Raw genomic sequence first — 19738 nt, 5'->3', positions numbered from 1 at the left:
TTTAATTATTTTTGATATGTATATCAAAACAGGCAATTTATTTGTTTAATGACAACTAATTTGCGCTCTATCCTCGATGCTGCATGTAGGGTGCATTAAATGACTATTGCACAAGGACTTATTGACAAGTTTTGACTATTTATGTGCTCCCCATTTAGTTTGAATCTATACTATAAAGGTGAATGTCTGTACGTTGTTTGCGCATCACTACGAAACGACAACACCAAATGACGTAAAAATGTTTATACATTCATATTTTCACCCAATGAAGGTTATAGGCATGGTTTTATGATATAACTCCCTTCCCACAGCCCCCAGGGCGCGCCACCAGTCTCATTCGTCACTAATAATTGAATATTTGCCTAAGTTTAATCTTAAAAATCTTAGATTTTCCTATTTCCCACTATTTATAACACACTCTAGACTTCATAATCCGCATGAGCTGTTCAACTATGACCCAAATGCAAAGTTTAAAAACGGTTTGAGATAGAAAATTAATCAAAATAATTTTGCTTGATATTTTTCTGATTGGTTGTTTTGATTTTATTCAACGAGGCATAGCAACGGATGCCGGGTATTGTAATATTACTCGTATGGGTGTTAATAAAAAATTACTTTCTATGAAATTATTGTTTGTAATTCTTTTATATACATAACCTAAATCACTCAAAACTACTCCTACGCGAGCGGTGGCGCGGGTTAAAGCTAGTAATTTATAAAAATAGTCAGATATATAATTAATTATAAGAGTATGGTTCATTCTCATTCATGAACACAAGCTTCTAACTTTGTAAATTAAAAAAAAGTTAAAAAAGTTTTCATAAAATTTTCCCACTTTTTAATGCGAATTTTTAAAAAATTTCGAGCACGCAGTTTTATAACACATGGAATTTCGATACAATAAATTGTGAGTATGAAATTATTAAAAAATTGCGTTGATTTCGAATATCCCAATCCCACTTAGTTGATTAATACAAAAGTTAATCATCCCATTTTTTCCTTGAACAACTTTTTTGCTAAATAAAAGATATTACAGCTGTCTAGTTCGCCGGTGCCAAATATGATTGACGAAGGACACTATTTGCAAAAAGTGGGTGATTAATTTTGCGCCACCTTGTATCATCTTGAAATGCCAAGACGATATCTTTTTATTGCTCCTCATAAAAAATTAAAGAAAAACATACCAAAATACAAGCACAGCCTTTACACAATGCTACGCCCTTAAATGACCAAATTTACCTCATTTCAAATAAATTTTTTTAAATATCATAACATATCAGAGAAATTACTTTTTCCCCAATTTTAGTACAGCAATAAATATTATATATAGCCAGATTTGTTGTATTCGTATACGCGCTCACTTACCGCCGCCAGAAGAAAATCAAAATTGCACACCGCAATTTGCTTGAATTTCGCAATATCATCAGAACGCATCAAATGGTGCCAACTCTCTTCCACATGTCGCATGCTGTATGAGACATCGGCGGCGATGGGATTGTAAAAGGTGGATGTGTCATCGTTGTGATGTGATGAGGCTTTACGTTCGGATACAGAAATGCTTTCCTTCTCCCTTTGACTTATTACTGCAAAGATGAGTTAAAAAAAGAAAAGAAAATTTTATCGACACATAACAAAATGCAATTGGAATATTTTATAGCAGATATACTTATATATACATATGTGGAGCATAGATGGACTACATGCATACGCATACAGGGTTATCGGGAAAGTTGGCTTGTATACGAGTATTCAAGGATATTATTGACTTTCTTTATGGACTACTTGCTTAAAGTATTCAATTACATTATTATTAGAATATTATACCTTCTTGGATAGCTTACAAAGCATATTACTTTTTAAAAGAATGTGCAGCATAGCTTCCATACACATTTTTTTTTTTAATGATGTGAATGAATTTTTTTAATGAAGTAATCTCAAAACTTTATTAAGCAGACATTTTTAATTGAAAAAGCTGGATTTAAATTTCATTACCGATTTTTATTAATTCACATGCACTTTAACTAAAAACAGATAAAATCGGAGCTTTGAACTTATATTTAAAAGAAAGTGGATGTGGGAAAACTAAAAATTTGTTTTTATAAAGGTTGGTTAAATTTCAAGAGCCGATATTGAATGTGAACTACACCTAAACGTCAAGTTTTTTCTGCATTTCATTTGACAATTTTCAATTTCAGGCTAATTCAATTCGAACCATGGAAAGATACACAATCGAGCAGCGCATTAAAGTTATTCAGGCTTATTATGAAATCGGGCATTCAAACCAAAATGCATATCGCGCACTTCGTGAAGAAAATCCGCTTCAGTGATGTGACACATTTTCACCTCAGTAGATTCGTTAGTAAGCAGAATTGCCGCATTTGGGCGAATGATATTCCAAGAGTGATTTCGAAAAAACCAATGCACTCACAAAGAGTGACTGTTTGGTGCGGTTTATGGGCCGGCGGCATCACTGGGCCGTATTTTTTCCAAAATGATGAATAAGTTGAGATGGCAAATTTTTGAACTTCATGTCTTGTAATCAGAAATCACCTAAATAATAATGCCCCCAAGCATAAAGGATGATTTTACCCGGTAACCCTATATACGAGGGGAGTTCAATAAGTACACATGTTAGACGCCATTTTTTCAAATTTTGATTTTAATTTTTTCAACAAAAACAACGCGCCGGCCATTTTTTTAACCTCTCCAAAAAAAGCATTTGTCGAACTTTCCAAAATACGTCTCTGTCTCGGCGATGACTTCCTCGTTTAAACGAAATTTTTTTTCCCGTGAGCCATCTCTTCATGTTAGGGAACAAGGGAACGTCGCAAGGACCTATATCGGGTGAATACGGGGTATGCGGCAGCATTTCACAGCGCAATTCATGCAATTTGGCGTGACAACTCCAGATGAAGATGCTGGGACGTTATCGTGGTGAAACAACAACCTTCTTTTCACTTCCTTTTCTTTTGTGAAAGCGGTCCACGGCCGTTCGCATCCCAAAAAATCGTCGCTTCTTTGGAGCAGATTTACTCGGACAAATTCACTGTTTTCTTAGTTGCTTAATTTCTGGTGTGTAATGCTGATTTCAAGTTTCATCAACGGTGGCAACTCGACGACAAAAGTCCTTCGGATCTCGCTTAATTTCCTCCAAAAACTGATTCGAAGTTAATAGCCGCATCCGCTTTTTGTTGCTTGTGAGCAATTGCGGCACCCATCGGGCCAACAATTTTTTCATCGCCAACTTATCATGTAAAATATTAATTACCGTTTTGGTGGACACACCTATGGCCTATGTTACTGCGCGCACTTCCGTTCGTCGATCAGCGAGAATCATGTCGTGGAATTTTTGATTGATTTCCTCGGTAACTATGTCTGCCGGCGTTCTGGTCGCTCCTCATCAAAAATGGATGTTCGCTCACATTTAAATGCGTTGAACCAATATCTAACTCTAGTCATAGATGGCGAAGCTTTTATCTCCTCGCCTTTTTTCCCATCCAAAAACAAGAAGTGAATTTCCGAACGATAGTGCTCTTTTTCCATCTTAGCGAAAATCACGAAACGCGTTTTACTCGAATAGCTACCAAATCTTAACTAACCTATCAATGAGTTAAATTTGTTTTGCCGTCGTTTGATGGATGGCAGCACACGATGCTAACACCAACTGCCCTCAAGAACGCCCTCTGGGGGTACTTATTGAACCGCCTTCGTACATATATGCCATCTCATGTTTGGCTTGTGCCAGTTTTTCCTGTGGAATTTGGTTTATAGCTAATAAGCAGGTTATATGAAATATTTTTTCTCCTATCACACCGGGGCGTATGAGTAACTATAACAATAGTAAAATGTAATAATTCACTGTGCATTTTGTAATCTAGCTTAGTAGGAATTGGCAGGAAAATCTCCTCATAAAAAAACCATCTACCATTCGGAGGCGACATAAACCTGTGGAGCCCTCCGTTTGTTGGACAACATCAAAACGTCCACCACAAACAAGAGGATGAGCTCGGCCAAAACACCCAGTAAAGTGTGTAAGCGCCTGTTATATATAACATGTATATATATATGCATATTGAAACTACCTGAGTGCTTATCGCTTTCTCCTGATGCATTCTCACTAGTGCTTGCGTCGTTCTCTTCATTTTCTTGCTGGAAAAATATATTGGCGATGGCTATGTGCATGGCACGTGTGCTCTGCGCATCCATGTAGCGTTTCTTCGAGAGTTCAGCGCAGTAACTATGGCGCCACTGTAGCAGCACTTTGCCAGACATGATTTTATCACGCAGTACGAATTCTGAAATTGTAATATATTATGTAGAATGTTGGGAAGGTACCAAAAAGGCAAACCAAAAAAAAAAAAAAAGAGAGTGGTTTGGCAAATATTTTATTAAAATTCTACAAAGGCTTAATGTCTTAAATGTAAATGCTATACACTTTTAAACGAAAAAAAACTTACGCATATCATTGTGTATCTGTTTAAATGTGGAGAAATTGAAATTTCCTCTCTCCGTATCAACGAATGCCTCAGGGTCATCGGTGGGCATTAGCAATTCCAGCAGCTCCGTTTCCGACAAACCAAACTCTGCGCAAGTGATGTAGCCAGCTAAGCGCGCTACACATTTCTTGCCATAACGCGCCTCAAGCCGATCGAATTCATGCGCTACGAAATCCGTAAACGATATGCCCGTTAAACCAGCAGCTATCGCCAATGGCTTATGCAACTCCGTGAGATTCTCCTCGACCGATAAGTCGAAAAGGAACTCCGCCGACTTGAAACGATCGCGTTGCATGGGTGTGAAGCGTAATTGATCAATAGGCGTTGTTGTGGAGCAGATGAGTTGCACATTCCATGGCAAAGAGGTGGGCAACCAAGAGAGTGCTGCCACTACATCACAATCCAGCGGATTTAGCAATTGCAGATCATCAATGAATATGAAAAATATGTCATTGTTCATATCTTCGATGCGACGCAGCAAATTCTGGAACCAACTGTTAATATAAACCGGATCGAACGAAGCATCTTTGGGTAAATAACCTTCGGGTATATCGTAAATTATAGAGATTTGCTGGCAAATGACGCGTAGCAGCTCGAGATTGTAGGCGGAACGTGGCGAAGCGGCAGCAAAGCGCATGACACGATAGACGCGCGTTGAATTGAACCAATCCTTGCACTGCTGATACAAGTCCACCAAGAGCGCACTTTTACCGCTGCCATGCGGGCCATAAATGAAGTAGGGAGCATGACGACTGCCGTTGCGAAAGTTGGCTAGCAAATTTTGGCGCAAACGTCCCTGTACATGACTCGAGGCAAGTGCAGCGACCTCGTGGTGTTCGCGAAGTATGCGTAAATGTGTGGCATGTTCGTGGAAAATTTCCTGCAGAAGAGAGAGAAAATTGTGTAATGTTAATGTTAGTGATTATTGAGGTATTTTTTTTTTGTAAATAAAGATTGGAAAGGTTTTTGAATTGATATTTACATTATGTTTGAATTACATTGATAGTTATTGAATATAGCCTATGTAATGCATTCCAAGCTCCTCATAAAAATATCTGAAATATGTGCCGTTCGGAGTCGGCTTTAAACTGTAGGTCCCTCCATTTGTGGAACGACATCAAGACGCACACCACAAATACGAGGAGGAGCTCGGCCAAACACGCAAAAAGGGTGTATGCGCCAATCAAATATATATATATATAATGCATTCCACTCCATTAGCTGAAACTTCATGCCGAGTGGCATTGTAACTCAGATTGACATGAAACTTTAACTCTCCTTCTGCTCAGCATGGAAGTATTTTTGAATGTTTTATAAATATTTTTCAGACTTTTTTCGGAAATTTTGAACAACTTTTATTTTGACAATAAAAATATATATAAATTTTCTAGATGTTCCATTTACTTGCCCTGACCACTAAATTCGTTTCTTCTCAAATATAGTCGTTACAAAATTATACCATCATCACTATTTTATTTTTTATAAAAATATAGTTTATACTACAGCAGAAACCATATAACGCAAAGTTTGAAGCTTTGTAAATAAGTTAAAAAAATTAAAAAATTGCAAGTATGTAGTTTTATAACCTATTGAATTTTGGTGCAAGTTTCAATTGCAAGTTTGAAGTCACTACATAATACCGTTGATTTTTGATATGTTTTTTGTTTACTTTGCAAGTAAGAAAAAACCTGAAACCTCAGCGAAAAAATTGTCAAAAATCAATGGTACTTTGTAGTCACTTAAAGCTTGCGCTTTGTTAAACTAAAATCCCCGAAAAATTCTAGAATTTCTGATTAAAAAATTTAAAGTTTTGATGAAGCTCTCAATTTTTATTTATAAAATTCGAAAATTTGCGTTATATGGTTTTTGTTGCAGGATGAATTAGATTTTTACACTAAAATAGCGGGTTTTTTTAAATTTTGCAACGGGGTATGTGCGAGAAGAAATCGGAGGGATACAAATCAATAGTGGTTAGGGTAAGATATCTTATGGTATCGGGACCGTTTTCTTCAGCTGAGATTCTGGAAAGGTTACTGGCTGTACTTAGACTTCCCAAATTAAACAACCACGTTCTCCCGATTTCATGGGAATTTAGGCATCTTGGACTGATCTTTGACTGCAAACTCCGTTGGAAGCTACACATTGAAAAGCGGGTGAAGAAAACCAGTATAGCTTTTTACTCCTGCAAATCTATGTATATTCGGCAAACAAAGGGACTGCCACAGGTCGAGCTTTGGATGTTCAATTCTAACATATGGATGCCTAGTTTGGTGGAAAGGTCTTTCGGAAGGGCTATAATTCATTTCATTTCATTTTTTTTTCAATTGCTATAAAGGGCTATAATATCACTAAACTGGGGAGGGTGTAAAGGACTTCATATATTGGCATCACCGGAAAATGTAGAACTTGCCCCAGTGCTGCTCTTAATGTCATTTTGCACTGGCTTCCAATTGACTTTTACGTTCTGTCAGGTCAACCTTTCCAAGTTGGCAGGATGGGAACGAGGGGAAAATCTGCACCGACGCTGGTACATCTGCCTTCACTGACGGCTCCAGGGTGGAATCGGGAGTCGGAGAAGAGGCTTTGCTCAAACCTAGCTTTTGAACTGCCGAATACTGCTAGTGTTATTCAGGCAGAAGTCATTGTAATCATGCAGGCATGAATAATGCTAAGGGAACGTGGGAGTGAGGGAGATATTAACGGAGATCAAATATCTTGGTAACATTTCTCGGATTTAGGTTCCAGGACTTAGTAACATACAGGGAAATGAAATTGTTGATGATTTGATGAGCAGCCCCCCATGAAGTAGACTGAATTTATATCAGAGAGACTCTACTTGTCATCGGCATTCCCTTAACAGTTGTTAAAGGGGAACTGCACAAATTATTGTATTTCTCAGGGAAGCGCTGAAAATATGGAACTCCATTTCTTCATGTGCTATTTCGAAACACTTTGGCCCTAGTACAATTGACAGACGACTCATAAAGTCCTGGAGACTCCACGGCATTCAATTTCCAAATTCGCAGTTAGGTTTACCGGACATTAGATGATCGGCACACACGCAGAAAAGCTGGTTTACCATTCAACTTCCATTGAAAAAGCTTGGACCTTTTAGAGAAGGCGACTGTTAAACACTTTCTATGTAAATGTCTGAATTTAGCAGCTAGACGATTAAGGTTACCGGGTACACCTTTCTCCGACAGCCTGGGGCAGTGCGCCAACTTAAATCCCATCAATCTTTTCTATTTGATCACCAATTCTGGTTGGCTGTAGATATCTTTCTGTTGGAAGTCTCACAATGGTATCAAAACGGCACCTGAGTCCTATTTGGGGAGTTCCAGGATGGTACTTAAACAATTTCACCTGCCTACCTACGTAGGGTAAGTATCAATGGGACACAAACGACGATGAGGTCGAAGTACAAATGTCCAGTAAATCTAAATCTAAACCTAAATCTAAATCTAAGTATCAACGAAAAACCATTTTTGACTCATCATTATTTAAAAATGCATTTGGTTGCGAATCATTTAAGTATTAATTTTCTGCTAATAATTAGTGCTTGCATTAATAACTTTTATACAAACAAAAAAACAACATACGCATAAAAAAATACATCGTTCACATGCCGCATACCCCTTTGAAATTCAATTTGTAAAATTACGCTCACTACTTTTTCCTCTTCTCTTCCGCATTTGCTTGATACTTAATGAATAATGAATAAAAAATAAATTTTTCACATCTGAATACCCTCGAGGCTATTGGCGCACTTTGCATCCGCTTACTTCCGCAAATTGCACAATCAGGCAGTGAGCTGGAAACGAGCTACCTCACTTCCAGTTTTATAAACTAAACCTTTGCCCAACTATCGCACACTTCATCAGCCATAGAAGTACATAAACTGCTGAAGAGTGCAAAGAAAGAAATTTAAAGTTTAAAAGCATAGTATTGTGTGGCTAAGTGAAGTTGGGCAGTATAGTGTCACCTTGGAATGCTTTTGGGTTGTGTGAATGCGGTAGTGATAAGAACTTGCTGAAGAAATAAAAAAGTTGCAAATTTATTTGGTCATATTGCGATGAAGGCATACAGAGAGCTGAGTTAATTAAAAGCGAAAATGTGTTGAATGCAAATGAATTGTTGAAGTACTAAATTGTTTTCAAATCATCGTTATCGAGTTAGCTGAACAAGTTTTCTTGGATTTCTATGTGGCTGCCCATGAACTCAGATATTTGAAACTTGATTGCGTTTTGGTTATTTAAATAGTTTCTTTTTTTCGCAGAAGCTCTCTAGTGTCAATCTGGAAGATATTACTACGTAATTGCGTGAGGTTGAAATAGAAAACCACCAACGTATTCGACGTGGGCTTTTCGTTTCAGATCCTCCAAGCAAATGAACTATTCAAACTAGAAAAAGACGCCGATGATGTTTGTGGTGCAGTGAAGAATACATAGCTTTTGTTTTTGTCCTGAATCTGCACTCAAGCACCACATCTCATATCTTAAATATATAATATTTATATATAAGTATACTGTATATGTATAAGTATATATATAAAAAAAGTATCTGCCGCTCGGGGTCGGCATAAAGCTGTAGGTCGCTCTATTTGTCCAAAAATATCAAGACGCGCGGCACAAACAGGAGTGGGAGCTCAAGCAAACACCCAGAAAGGGTTCTTATACTCTTTGCTTTTGGATGCCCTTCAGTTTTGTGCCCACTCCGAATGATAGATGGTTTTTATGAGGAGATAGAAATACACTCGGAGGTTTCCCATTGCCTGCCGAGGCGCGATCGCTATTAGAAAAAACTGTTTAACTTTTTCTACCATTTCGTGTTTTATGTACGGGGTTTCGAGCTCGTACGCTGTTGAATGGTAGTCTCGCATCCATCCAATCGGCCACGGCGACCACCACTTTTTAAGTCTTAGAAAATTATAGTTCAGTACTGTGCCCATTGTTTACTTATAACCTCATCAACTGGATCGCAGATTGCTTCTATTTGTTGGAAAGAATTCGGTTTAGTATTCTACAGCACTGTCTTCACATTTTTCGTGATGATAATGCTAGAGCAAATTATGCTTCTTCTTCTTATTCTGATTGGCACGATAGCCGCTTATGCGATTTTGGCCGAGTTTAACAAAACTCGCTAAGTGGTTTCTTTCTCGCGCTAAACGGCGCCAGTTGGAAAGATCAGATGGAGGAGGACTTGTCTTCAGAGGCTTTCCTCGTCCTTTGCTACCACCACCAGCTGGTACCACATTGAATATTTTTAGAGCCGGAGCGTTTGCATCCATTCGGACGACATGACCCAGCCAATGAAGCCGCTGGATCTTTATTCGCTGTGCTATGTCTATATCACCGTACGATGTTTTGTTCGTTCGTCGAGAGAGGACTTTACTACTCAATTGCCTACTCAGTCTAAAGTAGCACCTTTTGGCAAGAGAGATTCTCCGTTGAATATCATGGCTGATATTGTTATCAGTGTTAATGCTGGTTCCTAGATAAACGAAGTCTTGCATATATATATATATAATTGGCGCGCACCCTTTTTGGGTGTTTGGCCGAGCTCCTCCTTCTATTTGTGGTGTGCGTATTGATGTTGTTCCGCAAATGGAGAGACCTACAGTTTCAAGCCGACTCCGAACGGCAGATATTTTTATGAGGAGCTTTTTCTTGGCAGAAATACACTCGGAGGTTTGCCATTTCCTGCCGAGGGGTAACCGCTATTAGAATGTTTTTCTTAATTTTGGTGTTTCACCGAGATTCGAACCTACGTTCTCTCTGTTAATTCCGAACGGTAGTCACGCACCAACCCATTCGGTACGGCGGCCGAAGTCTCTTACAACCTTGAAATAATAACTGACAACAGTGACGTTGGTGCCGAAACGCAAGTGCGTAGACTGTTTGTTTGATGACAGGAGGTACTTCGTTCACCACCAGACCCATTCGCTTTGCTTCTTTATTCAGTTTGGAAAAGGCAGAACTAACAGCGCGGTTGTTAACACCGATGCTATCAATATCACAGCTCTACGCTCTTATAAAGAATTGTACCAAAGTATTTTAGAGAATTTAATGTTTTAAATAATGCTGCTGCCTTTGACTGCCCACCACCTTGCTAATAACTTTTTCAGTTACTTGTTACAATAGACAATTTTTTTTGCAATTATAATTGGAAATATTGAAAGTTTTAACAAAACTCGTTAAATTTTGACAAAGTTTGAAACTTGGATTTGTATGGCATTTATAGGAGAATGAACTATATTTGCATTAAAAATTATTAAAATTAATAGAGAAACAAATAAATAACCAAAAAAAAATGTGAATAAATTCCCGCGCTAAATTTCTTTTACGCACTGAGAGTTTTTCTTCCACTTTGGCAAACTTCAATCCAGCTATTCATATCTATTTTTTGGTTTATCAACACATTCTATGCATTCCCCACTCAGACACTTCAAATCAGGTTTTAATTGATATTTTTAGCATGACACTCTGACACCTAGTCAACACTGTTAGAGAGCTGCCAGCGGACTAAAACAAAGCATTCTCAATGTCACAGCGCTAAATTATTTGCATTTACATGAAACGCCATTCGAATGTAAATGGGTCAAAAAGTTGACTGCCACGCCACAACAGTTAAAGTGATAGCGATGATAACATTTTTGTTGTTGCTAATAGAGGACGATGTTGACACTGAAATGCAGTGTCATTTCGGACGGAAGGGATGCTTTGTTGATTGCGGTAACTGAGTAGGTGGTCTGGGCACTTTTTATGTATGCAAGTATAAGCATTGCAAGGCTGTTACGAAGCAAAGGATACTCTTATCGTTTGCTGTATGTCCTTGAAGGAAAAAAACGTCGTAAACTTAAAGAATTCACAACAAAAAAGTATAGGGATAAAGGCGTATTTGTGTGCAAGTTTATGTGAAAATATAAGCGTCTATTTTTAGCAGCGTTTGCTGTTGTGTTTATGTTGAAGCTAAAGAGATTATGCATACATTTTTACATAATGCGTTGAGCGTTAGGTGAATTGCACCTTTTCAATGTTGCACAAGCGAAAGGCGTGCGTGATGTTGCAAAAACTTGAAGCTAACAAATAGCTTGATGCGGAACGTGAGCAGCGTCATTGAAAACTGAATGCAAAATCGTACTAGTAAAATGAAAAAAAAAAAATTTAATTCGAACGAGGTAAGGGGAAATGAAAAAAAGGAAGGGGCGAGTAGTGAGAAGAAAAGTGGTTAGCGAAAAACGCTCATTTTCTATGCATTTTAAAGTACGTTTTAAGTAATGAATGGTGGTGCTAGCAGTTTAAGGCGTCAAAGCAATAAAAATGAAATATTAAAAGCGCTTATACGAGTACGTATAAGTGAGCAATAAAAAGAGAACGTGGCAAAACTGGTGTGAGTTGCACGAGGATTTGCTTGCTGTCAAATGTTGTATTCTTTCTTTTCTGTCTACTAAGTGTGACATTAAAAATGCATTTTTTTGAACAAAGTAAACGGGTGCTTGACTCGTAAAAAGGTGGAACAAGTGTGAAAATTTGTTGTACTTGCGGTAAAAGTTTCGACATTTACGAGTTTTGCTTTGTGTGTTTTGTTCGCCACTGTTCAAGAGTACTGGAAAGTTCAGAAGTGCAAGAAAAGGTCGGAAGAGAACATGTTGCGAAGGATAGGAATGTCATTATGAGTAATTTTTTAGGTCCCGAAAATTTCGGGATAATTTTTCAAAAATCCCTGAATTTTCGGGATTTGTAATACTTTACGCAGCATATGGAATGGAGATAGAGAAATTCCCTTTTGGAACAAAAACATTCAATGGACTTTGGCATGGGCAATACTTTTGTGGTAGAAATTAACTGGGGTTTTTGAGTGAATGACTGAAGTAGATATTAACATTCGTATTGCATGCCATAACTTTGCACTAGTATTAGCGAGCGGCCATATACTGTACTTCTGACTCAACAAAGCGCGGCAGTCGCTTCTTTCTCGTGCTAACCGGCGTCAGTTGGTTACACCAAGTAAAGTCAAGTTCTTCTCTACCTGATATTTTCAACGCAGAGGAGGTCTTTCTCTTCTTCTGCTACCAGCAGCTGGTACCGCATCGAATACTTTCAGAGTCGGAGCGCTTATATCAGTTCGGATGACATGACCTATCCATAGAAGCCGCTGGATCTTTATTTCGCTACGTCGCCATAAAGCTCGTACAACTCATTGTTCCATAGCTTGTGGTATTGACCGTCGCTAACGTGTAAAAGTCTAAAATTCTTCCGCAGAATCTTTCTCCCAAACACGCCAAGGGAATCCTCATAATATGCTCTCATCGTCCAATTTTCTGCGCCATACGATAGGACGGGCATGATGAGTGCCTTATAATGTGTTAGTTTTAAAGGAGGTTGGCCTCTGGAGGCAATCTCTCAAGGGACATGGTAGCATTTTTTGGCAGTTAACAGCGTATTTCTCTGAACTCCCCACAAATCTCTCCATCCGCAAATAGGAGTTTGAAGGTCATGCTAGGGCAATCTTTCCAGACAGAATTGGATCGAGGGGAAATGCGCATCGAAGCTTGCACCTCTGTCTTCACTGTCGGCTCTAAGATGGAATCGGGAGTCGGAGTAGTGGTTTCCTCTAAACCATCCAATTTATCGATGTCTTTTAAATTGCCGAATACTACTAGCGTTTTTCAGGTAGAAGTCTTTGCGACCCTGCTGACATGCAAAGTGCTAAGGGAACGTGGGAGCGAGGGAGATACTCGTATTAACATTTTTTCCGATAGCTAAGCAGCGATCAAGGCTCTGACGACGCCATGGCCGAAAACCAAACGAGTAAATTCCTGTGATGAGGAGATCAAATCTCTTGGGTGTGCAGTTAACATTTCTCTGATCTGGATTCTAGGACATAGGACGTTAAGAACATAGAGGCGAATAAAATTGCTAATGAGCTTGCCAGGAAGGGGATTGAGTTGCCCTCAGTCACCTCCTATCTGGTCATCGGCATCCACCTGACTTCTGTTAAAGGGGAATTGCATAATTTATTTCTCAGGAAAGCTCAAAAAAGATGGAGCTCGATTTCTTCATGTGCTATTTCGAAAACCCTTTGGCCCCAGTATATTATACAGAGGCCTCAGAAAGTCTTGGCGACCCCACGCTATTCAATTCGCCAAATTCGTAGTTGTGTTTATCGGTCATCGACACACACGCGGAGAAGTTAGATTTACCATTTAACCCCATTGCAGAAGCAGAGGGGACCTTTTAGGGAAGAAGACTGTAGAGGACTTCCGGGCTTGGCAGCTAGACGATGGGTGCTGCTTTCTTCGGCAGCCTGGGGCAGTGCGCCAACCTGAGTCCCAGCAATCTTCTCCACTACATCCACAGCTCTGGTTGACTGTAGATAACTGCCTGTTGGAGGTCTCATAATGGTATCAAACTGGCGCGTTAGTGCTAATTGGGGAGCGCTACAGTGGTACTTCAACCATTTCACCTACCTGCCTAAGTTTCCGGACAGTTATGACAGGCATCCCGAAAATCTCGGTATCGTAAACATGGAAAAAGTTGATATCCCCAATAGTTAAGTGGTAAGATTTTTTTCCACTAAAGTTATTTAACATTTTGCTGACTTTAAATGCCGATGTATGAAAGAGTTGCGTGTAGTGCATACAACTTGCAAAGTTAGAGATTGTACATTAAAGCATACCAAGCCAATATAGTAATGAGCGAGCTTGTGCCTTCTAAATATTCAACTTCCACCTTCTTTACCTCCACGGTTAGTCTCTTTCGCTCTCGTCGAGGGTTAAATATTTCGATTTCAAAACTTATGCCCTGGGTACATCCGATAATGTCTTACGTGTCATTGGCTTGATGGAAAGCTTTTGAACAGAATTGAGACTCGACAATTACACGAGTTTACTTGAAAAGTATTGGAGGTTGAATTAGTTTTAAAGGTTTTTTTCGAAGATTTGGGGCTTTATTGTGAAAAAACGGTACAAAATATTTTATTTGAAGTATTGGCCATCGCTAGCTACAACTTTCGCCCATCTTTCGGGCAATTTCCGGATGCCGTTTCTCCAAAATTCTGGCCGCTGCTTGGCTATCCATGACTCAACCCATATTTTGGTAGCCTCGTACGAGGAGAACCGCTGGTCCGCCAAATCGAGACTCATATGCCGGAACAAATGATAATCGGAGGGAGCTATGTCTGGACTATACGGCGGGTGGGGTAACACTTCCCAGCCAAGCGTTCCAAGGTATTTTTCGACAGGTTGAGCAACATGCGGCCGAGCGTTGTCATGTTGCAAAATAACCTTGTCGTGCCTTTTTACCGTTTCCGGCCGCTTTTCTTTCAATGCCCGGCTTAAACGCATCAATTGCAGTCGGTAACGATCCCCCGTGATTGTTTCGCCCAGTTGGAGCAGCTCAAAATATACGACGCCGACCTGATCCCACCAAATGCAGAGCATGATTTTCTTGCCGTGAATATTCTGCTTGGCCGTCGACGTTGATGCGTGGCCGGGCAAACCCCATGATTTTTTGCGTTTTGGGTTATCGTAGTGGATCCATTTTTCGTCGCCAGTCACCACCCGATGCAAGAAACCCTTCCGATTTTGTCGCTCGATCAGCAATTCGCACGTAAAAAATCGCCGTTCGACGTCGCGCAGCTTCAACTCGTACGGGACCCAATGTCCTTGCTTTTGGATCATTCCCATCGCTTTTAGACGCTTGCAAACGGTTGATTTATCAACGCCCAATGATTCAGCAAGCTCTTCTTGGGTTTGGCACGAGTCCTCGTTTACCAATTCCCCCAATTCCGCGCCCTCGAACTTTTTGGGCTGGCCAAGACGCTCCTTGTCTTCGGTGTGAAAATCACCACTTTTGAATCGTCGAAACCAGTACTCACATGTTGAAATCGACGGAGTATGGTCTGGGTAGGCCTCCTGCAGCAATTCACGGGCTTGGGCTGTATTTTTTTTCAAATTGAAGCAGAAAAGCAAAGCTTCCCGCAAATTGCGTTTCGACGGCACGAAAGTTGACATACTCGGAGCACGAAAACACTGCGTTGTTTATACTTCAGCGAAATGACAGATACTGATAAACAAAGCCTAGGGATGAGGCTTTGTCATGAATATATATTCAGTATTGCCAACGCGATAAAGTGATAAATAGCGCCATCTGTGTGTCACCTTTAAAACTAATTCAACCTCCCAATATATTTTATTAAACAAATATTTTTAGACTAATTTGCGATAGCTGAACCCGAAAAAGAGTTTCATTCGGTGTACGTATTGGAATATAACTTGAAAAGCTATGAAACTAGAAGGGTTTCTGAGCATAGTCTCAGCTATTAATAAAAAAATTGTACAATTTTTTAAGGAGATTGTTCTTCACAAATGTCAACAAATTTAATTTTTTTCTCAAACATTTCCCTAAAATTTATTTTTTCAAACATTTTTTCTTCAAGTTGTTTTTTGGCTTAAAATTTTTTAAAATTTTAAATAAAAAAAATTTATATTATATTATTAAAAAAAGATTGGTTAAGTTATCATATTTTTTACATTTACTGCCCAATTGAACCGCTCTCAGGCTTCATATTTACGAAACAAAACTAACCAATTTCAGTATTTTTTAATTATTTTTATATTTAGTTTATCTACTAAAGTAATGATCAAAAATGAATTATTTTCGGAAAATGCAAATTTCGAAAAAGCTTGAAAATTTCGTAAGCTGACTGGGGTGCCAAATAATGACTTTTGTTGAGCTGAAAGAGATATTGAAGAAAAGGAAACCCTGGAACATCTCCTGTGTACATGCATTAGTCTGTACAGAAAAAGGCTTCCCGAATAGGGTTGCCGAGATTAACAAAACTCATGAAATCCACAGTATGGTTCAGGGAAGACTCAGTAGTGTAAAGGATGAGCTCCAGGGGTATCACAATGGGACTATTCTGGTCTAAGTGTGTCGGATGACAGCCACTCAACCACTCTATACAACGAGACATAAATTCCAAACCCTACTTTTCTAGTGTGTGATAAAATTTAAATAATTAAAAAAAAAAATGGAAAAAAAGCCTTCCAATTAGACAATGCCCAGTTAGTACTCCCATCGTGTTCCTCATACCTATTTCCTAAGATTCAGTAGCGATTTTATGCGGCCGTGACTCCATTCAGGCCAAATTTGCCAGCCGATTTGGGAAAAAGGTGATTGCTTTCAACGGACATTAGCAGTATTACCAGAGTGTCTATCTTTTAAGGATTTGCACTTAGCTAAGGAAAAGGTATTATTATAATATCTGGGTGAATATTTAGTGTTTTACCCTTCCTTGCTCTCTCATCTGCGCTGCATTTACCTTCTATATTTCTATGGCTTCGTATCCAGGTCAGATTAAGTTTAAAAAATTGTGTTATAGCGCATAATAATTTGTGGCATTCAACTACGTCTTTGAAGAGTGTTTTACTGACTCTAACGACTTCAGAACTGCCCAACTATCCGAGTAGATATACCTATAAAGTACTTCCCTTGTAGTTAGGGGTCTCTTCTTTAAGAGCAATGAGCTCTCTCTTATGGCAATAACTTCTGAAGAAAGATTCTATTGTACATATAGTTATCAGAAAAGCTAAAGGGTGCAGTGATGCTTAGCTTTACAGAGTAAAAACCTGCCTACCTGTTCATCAAGATTAGATCATTCAGTAAATGTACTGACTCTATTTTCATTATCTAGCATACCCCTGTTCGAATCCTCTTTTGGAATATTGTGGCAAAGAGTTTACTAAAATGAAGTTCTGCACTGTTATAAAAATCTGTAGTAGCCGGAATAGTAGACAATTTTCCTAATATAGTCGAATGACTCTTATTGAATGTTTTTGAGTGCGGAAGTTTCTGGAACCTCAATGCTGACTTGGCAGTAGTTGACTACCATATAATCAATTGGGAATAAGAATAAAATTACGTTTAGTGCTCCTTCAGAGTGGTTCTAAGAGCTCTACTTATCCATAAGCTTGATCGAATTAAATTACAGCTACTAGGCCATTGCCTACTAGGCCATTGCATAACCTCTGGCTGGTATATAGCCTTACTGACATGCCAAGTCCTTGTTGGTTCACTAAATAATGAAGTGAAAATGGCAAATGTTGAACTATGTATTTTTGGTGTCCTGCATGACTACAATTAGAGTGTATAAGCATTTAAGTTTTACGGAATTGTCAAAGTTGTTTTTATTTACTTCACAATTTAAGATACTAATGCCTATGTAAATATTTATTATGCACGTATTTCAATTAACACAAATATTTGTCTAGTTAACATACACTTGCTCTTTAATGTTTTGTTTCATTAGTATCGTGGTTTATTTGGTTTGTTCATTTATTTACGTCTGAACACTTCGCTTTGTTTATTTCAATTAGTTTTGTTAATCAAAATCAAATAATTACTCATGGTGTAGTAAGTAATATAGGTTTATAAGTGTGCAAACACACACATATTTACGTAATTATTATATCCCAGTAAGGAAAAGCCAAACCATTCTCCAAACATTCCAGTTCATGACCTGCTATTTGATAGAAGAAGTATTGCAGACTTACTAGTTTGAGAGTAACTAGAATTATATGCAGTTGTAAATTGACCAATTAGAGGTACATACCAATGTGCAAAATAAGTGTTCTTCTATTACTATAAAGATAATACTAAATACTATAAACGTCGTGCACTATAAAATATAGTAAAAAACTGATCCTAACCTCAGCTACTCTGCTGATGACAGTAATTGGAAAACTGCATTAGAATTTGGATCATCTCTATGCCACAAACTAGGATCATCAAGGCCAATATGAGAGATACCAATATAACTAAAAGGGTTAATAGGGGAACAGGGGAACGCTATAGGGAGGTGAGTTAAAAGTGATGGTGTATGCTGTCGACATGGCGGCTATGGCATCAGGACTGTGTTCTTACACGATCAGTGAGATCGTTCAAGGGGCGGTGAGCTCAGCTCTTAGGCTAAGGGCCCACATAAACAGAGCCCAGCTTTTTACCGCCTACATAAAAGGTACCCAATTTTTCCCTACCAATAATTAATGGTCAAACACTTCTAATTTCATCCAGCGCAAAGTACTTAGGAGTAATCTTGGACTCCAAACTTAGCCGGAAACAGAACACTGAAGAACGGGTAAAGAAAGCAGAAATTGCTCTGTATGGCTACAAGCGTATGCTTGGCAGAAGCTACAACCTAAGTACATATTATGGTTGTATAAGGCGACCAAATACGACCAATTTTATCCTACGGATCGGTAGTTTAATGAGAAGCTCTTGGAAGATATTCAAATACCAAATTACTTGGCAGAATACAAAGATCGGTATGTGCAATAACTGCCGATGCAATTAGATCATGTCCTCGCGAGGCTCTCTATGCACTCACACATGTTATCCCGGCATATCTTGATATCAAGAAAATGGCAACCATGAGTTTATTTCGGTCAAAGGAAGCATGTCGCTGGGAAGGAAAAAGCAACAACGACAAACTCAGTTAACTCGTGGAGAACGGAATACATTGACGGTGACTTTTAACGGGAATTGTGCTACTCTCTTTTCATCTCGGGAGGAATAGAGGAAGGGACATCTACTAAACAACTTCGACACTACAGTTTCCATACATATGTATGTACACAAATGGTTCAAAAATGGATTGTAATGTTGGAGCTGGTATGTATTCTCATACACTTAGAATTAAAAAATACAAATGATTAGATTCTTCGAAAGATGTTACTGGAAACTATGGACTGTAGACGTGTTTAAGCTTAGGCCATATTCCAGACAATTGAAGACTAGTTAAGGTCGTCTTCATACCAAATGTAGGTAAGTAGGAGGTACATGAATCAGCAAAGGATTTTAGACCAATCAGTCTTTTGCCCTTCATTTTACAAACTTTTGAACGGCGTTTCAAGCTCATTGGAGAGTTCTGGTATATCAACTTCAATCTTCGGTAAAAAAAATACTATGTATTCCGTACAACTTGTTGGCAGCAATATGATGCGGAAGCGCTAGTTGGATTCTGGATGAATCACCACTTCAACAATACAAGTTGAAGTCCAAAATAAACAAGACTGGCGTCATAAAAAATATTTTTGATGGCGCCATCTTTTTAATGAGTATGTGCATTGGAACTTGCTGACTTCCGGAGAAAGTTTGGTGACATTCGGTGCAGTCAAAGCGTCTAAAGTGTCAGTATGTTTGTGTCACCGGTACAAAAATGAGTTTCGAGCAAAGAGCTTA

At 38.7% G+C, this 19738-nt stretch overlaps 1 protein-coding gene across 5 annotated transcripts in view; it reads right to left on the bottom strand.

Annotated features, from left to right (window-relative positions):
* Positions 1-19738, bottom strand: part of LOC128865723 (protein qui-1) — a 317735-nt gene that overhangs the window by 55534 nt on the left and 242463 nt on the right. For all 5 annotated transcript variants that reach the window (XM_054106016.1, XM_054106015.1, XM_054106012.1 and 2 more), the window contains exons 12-14: positions 4458-5376; positions 4083-4295; positions 1366-1583 (exon numbers count right to left, since the gene is read on the bottom strand). In XM_054106016.1, coding sequence (XP_053961991.1) covers positions 1366-1583; positions 4083-4295; positions 4458-5376 — 1350 coding nt within the window. The remainder of the gene's footprint in view (positions 1-1365; positions 1584-4082; positions 4296-4457; positions 5377-19738) is intronic.

This window comes from Anastrepha ludens, chromosome 6, assembly GCF_028408465.1.
Source record: "Anastrepha ludens isolate Willacy chromosome 6, idAnaLude1.1, whole genome shotgun sequence".
Lineage (NCBI taxonomy): Eukaryota > Metazoa > Arthropoda > Insecta > Diptera > Tephritidae > Anastrepha > Anastrepha ludens.
The sequence above is the reverse complement of the archived record's forward strand: the minus strand, read 5'-3'. Positions and strand labels throughout refer to the sequence as shown.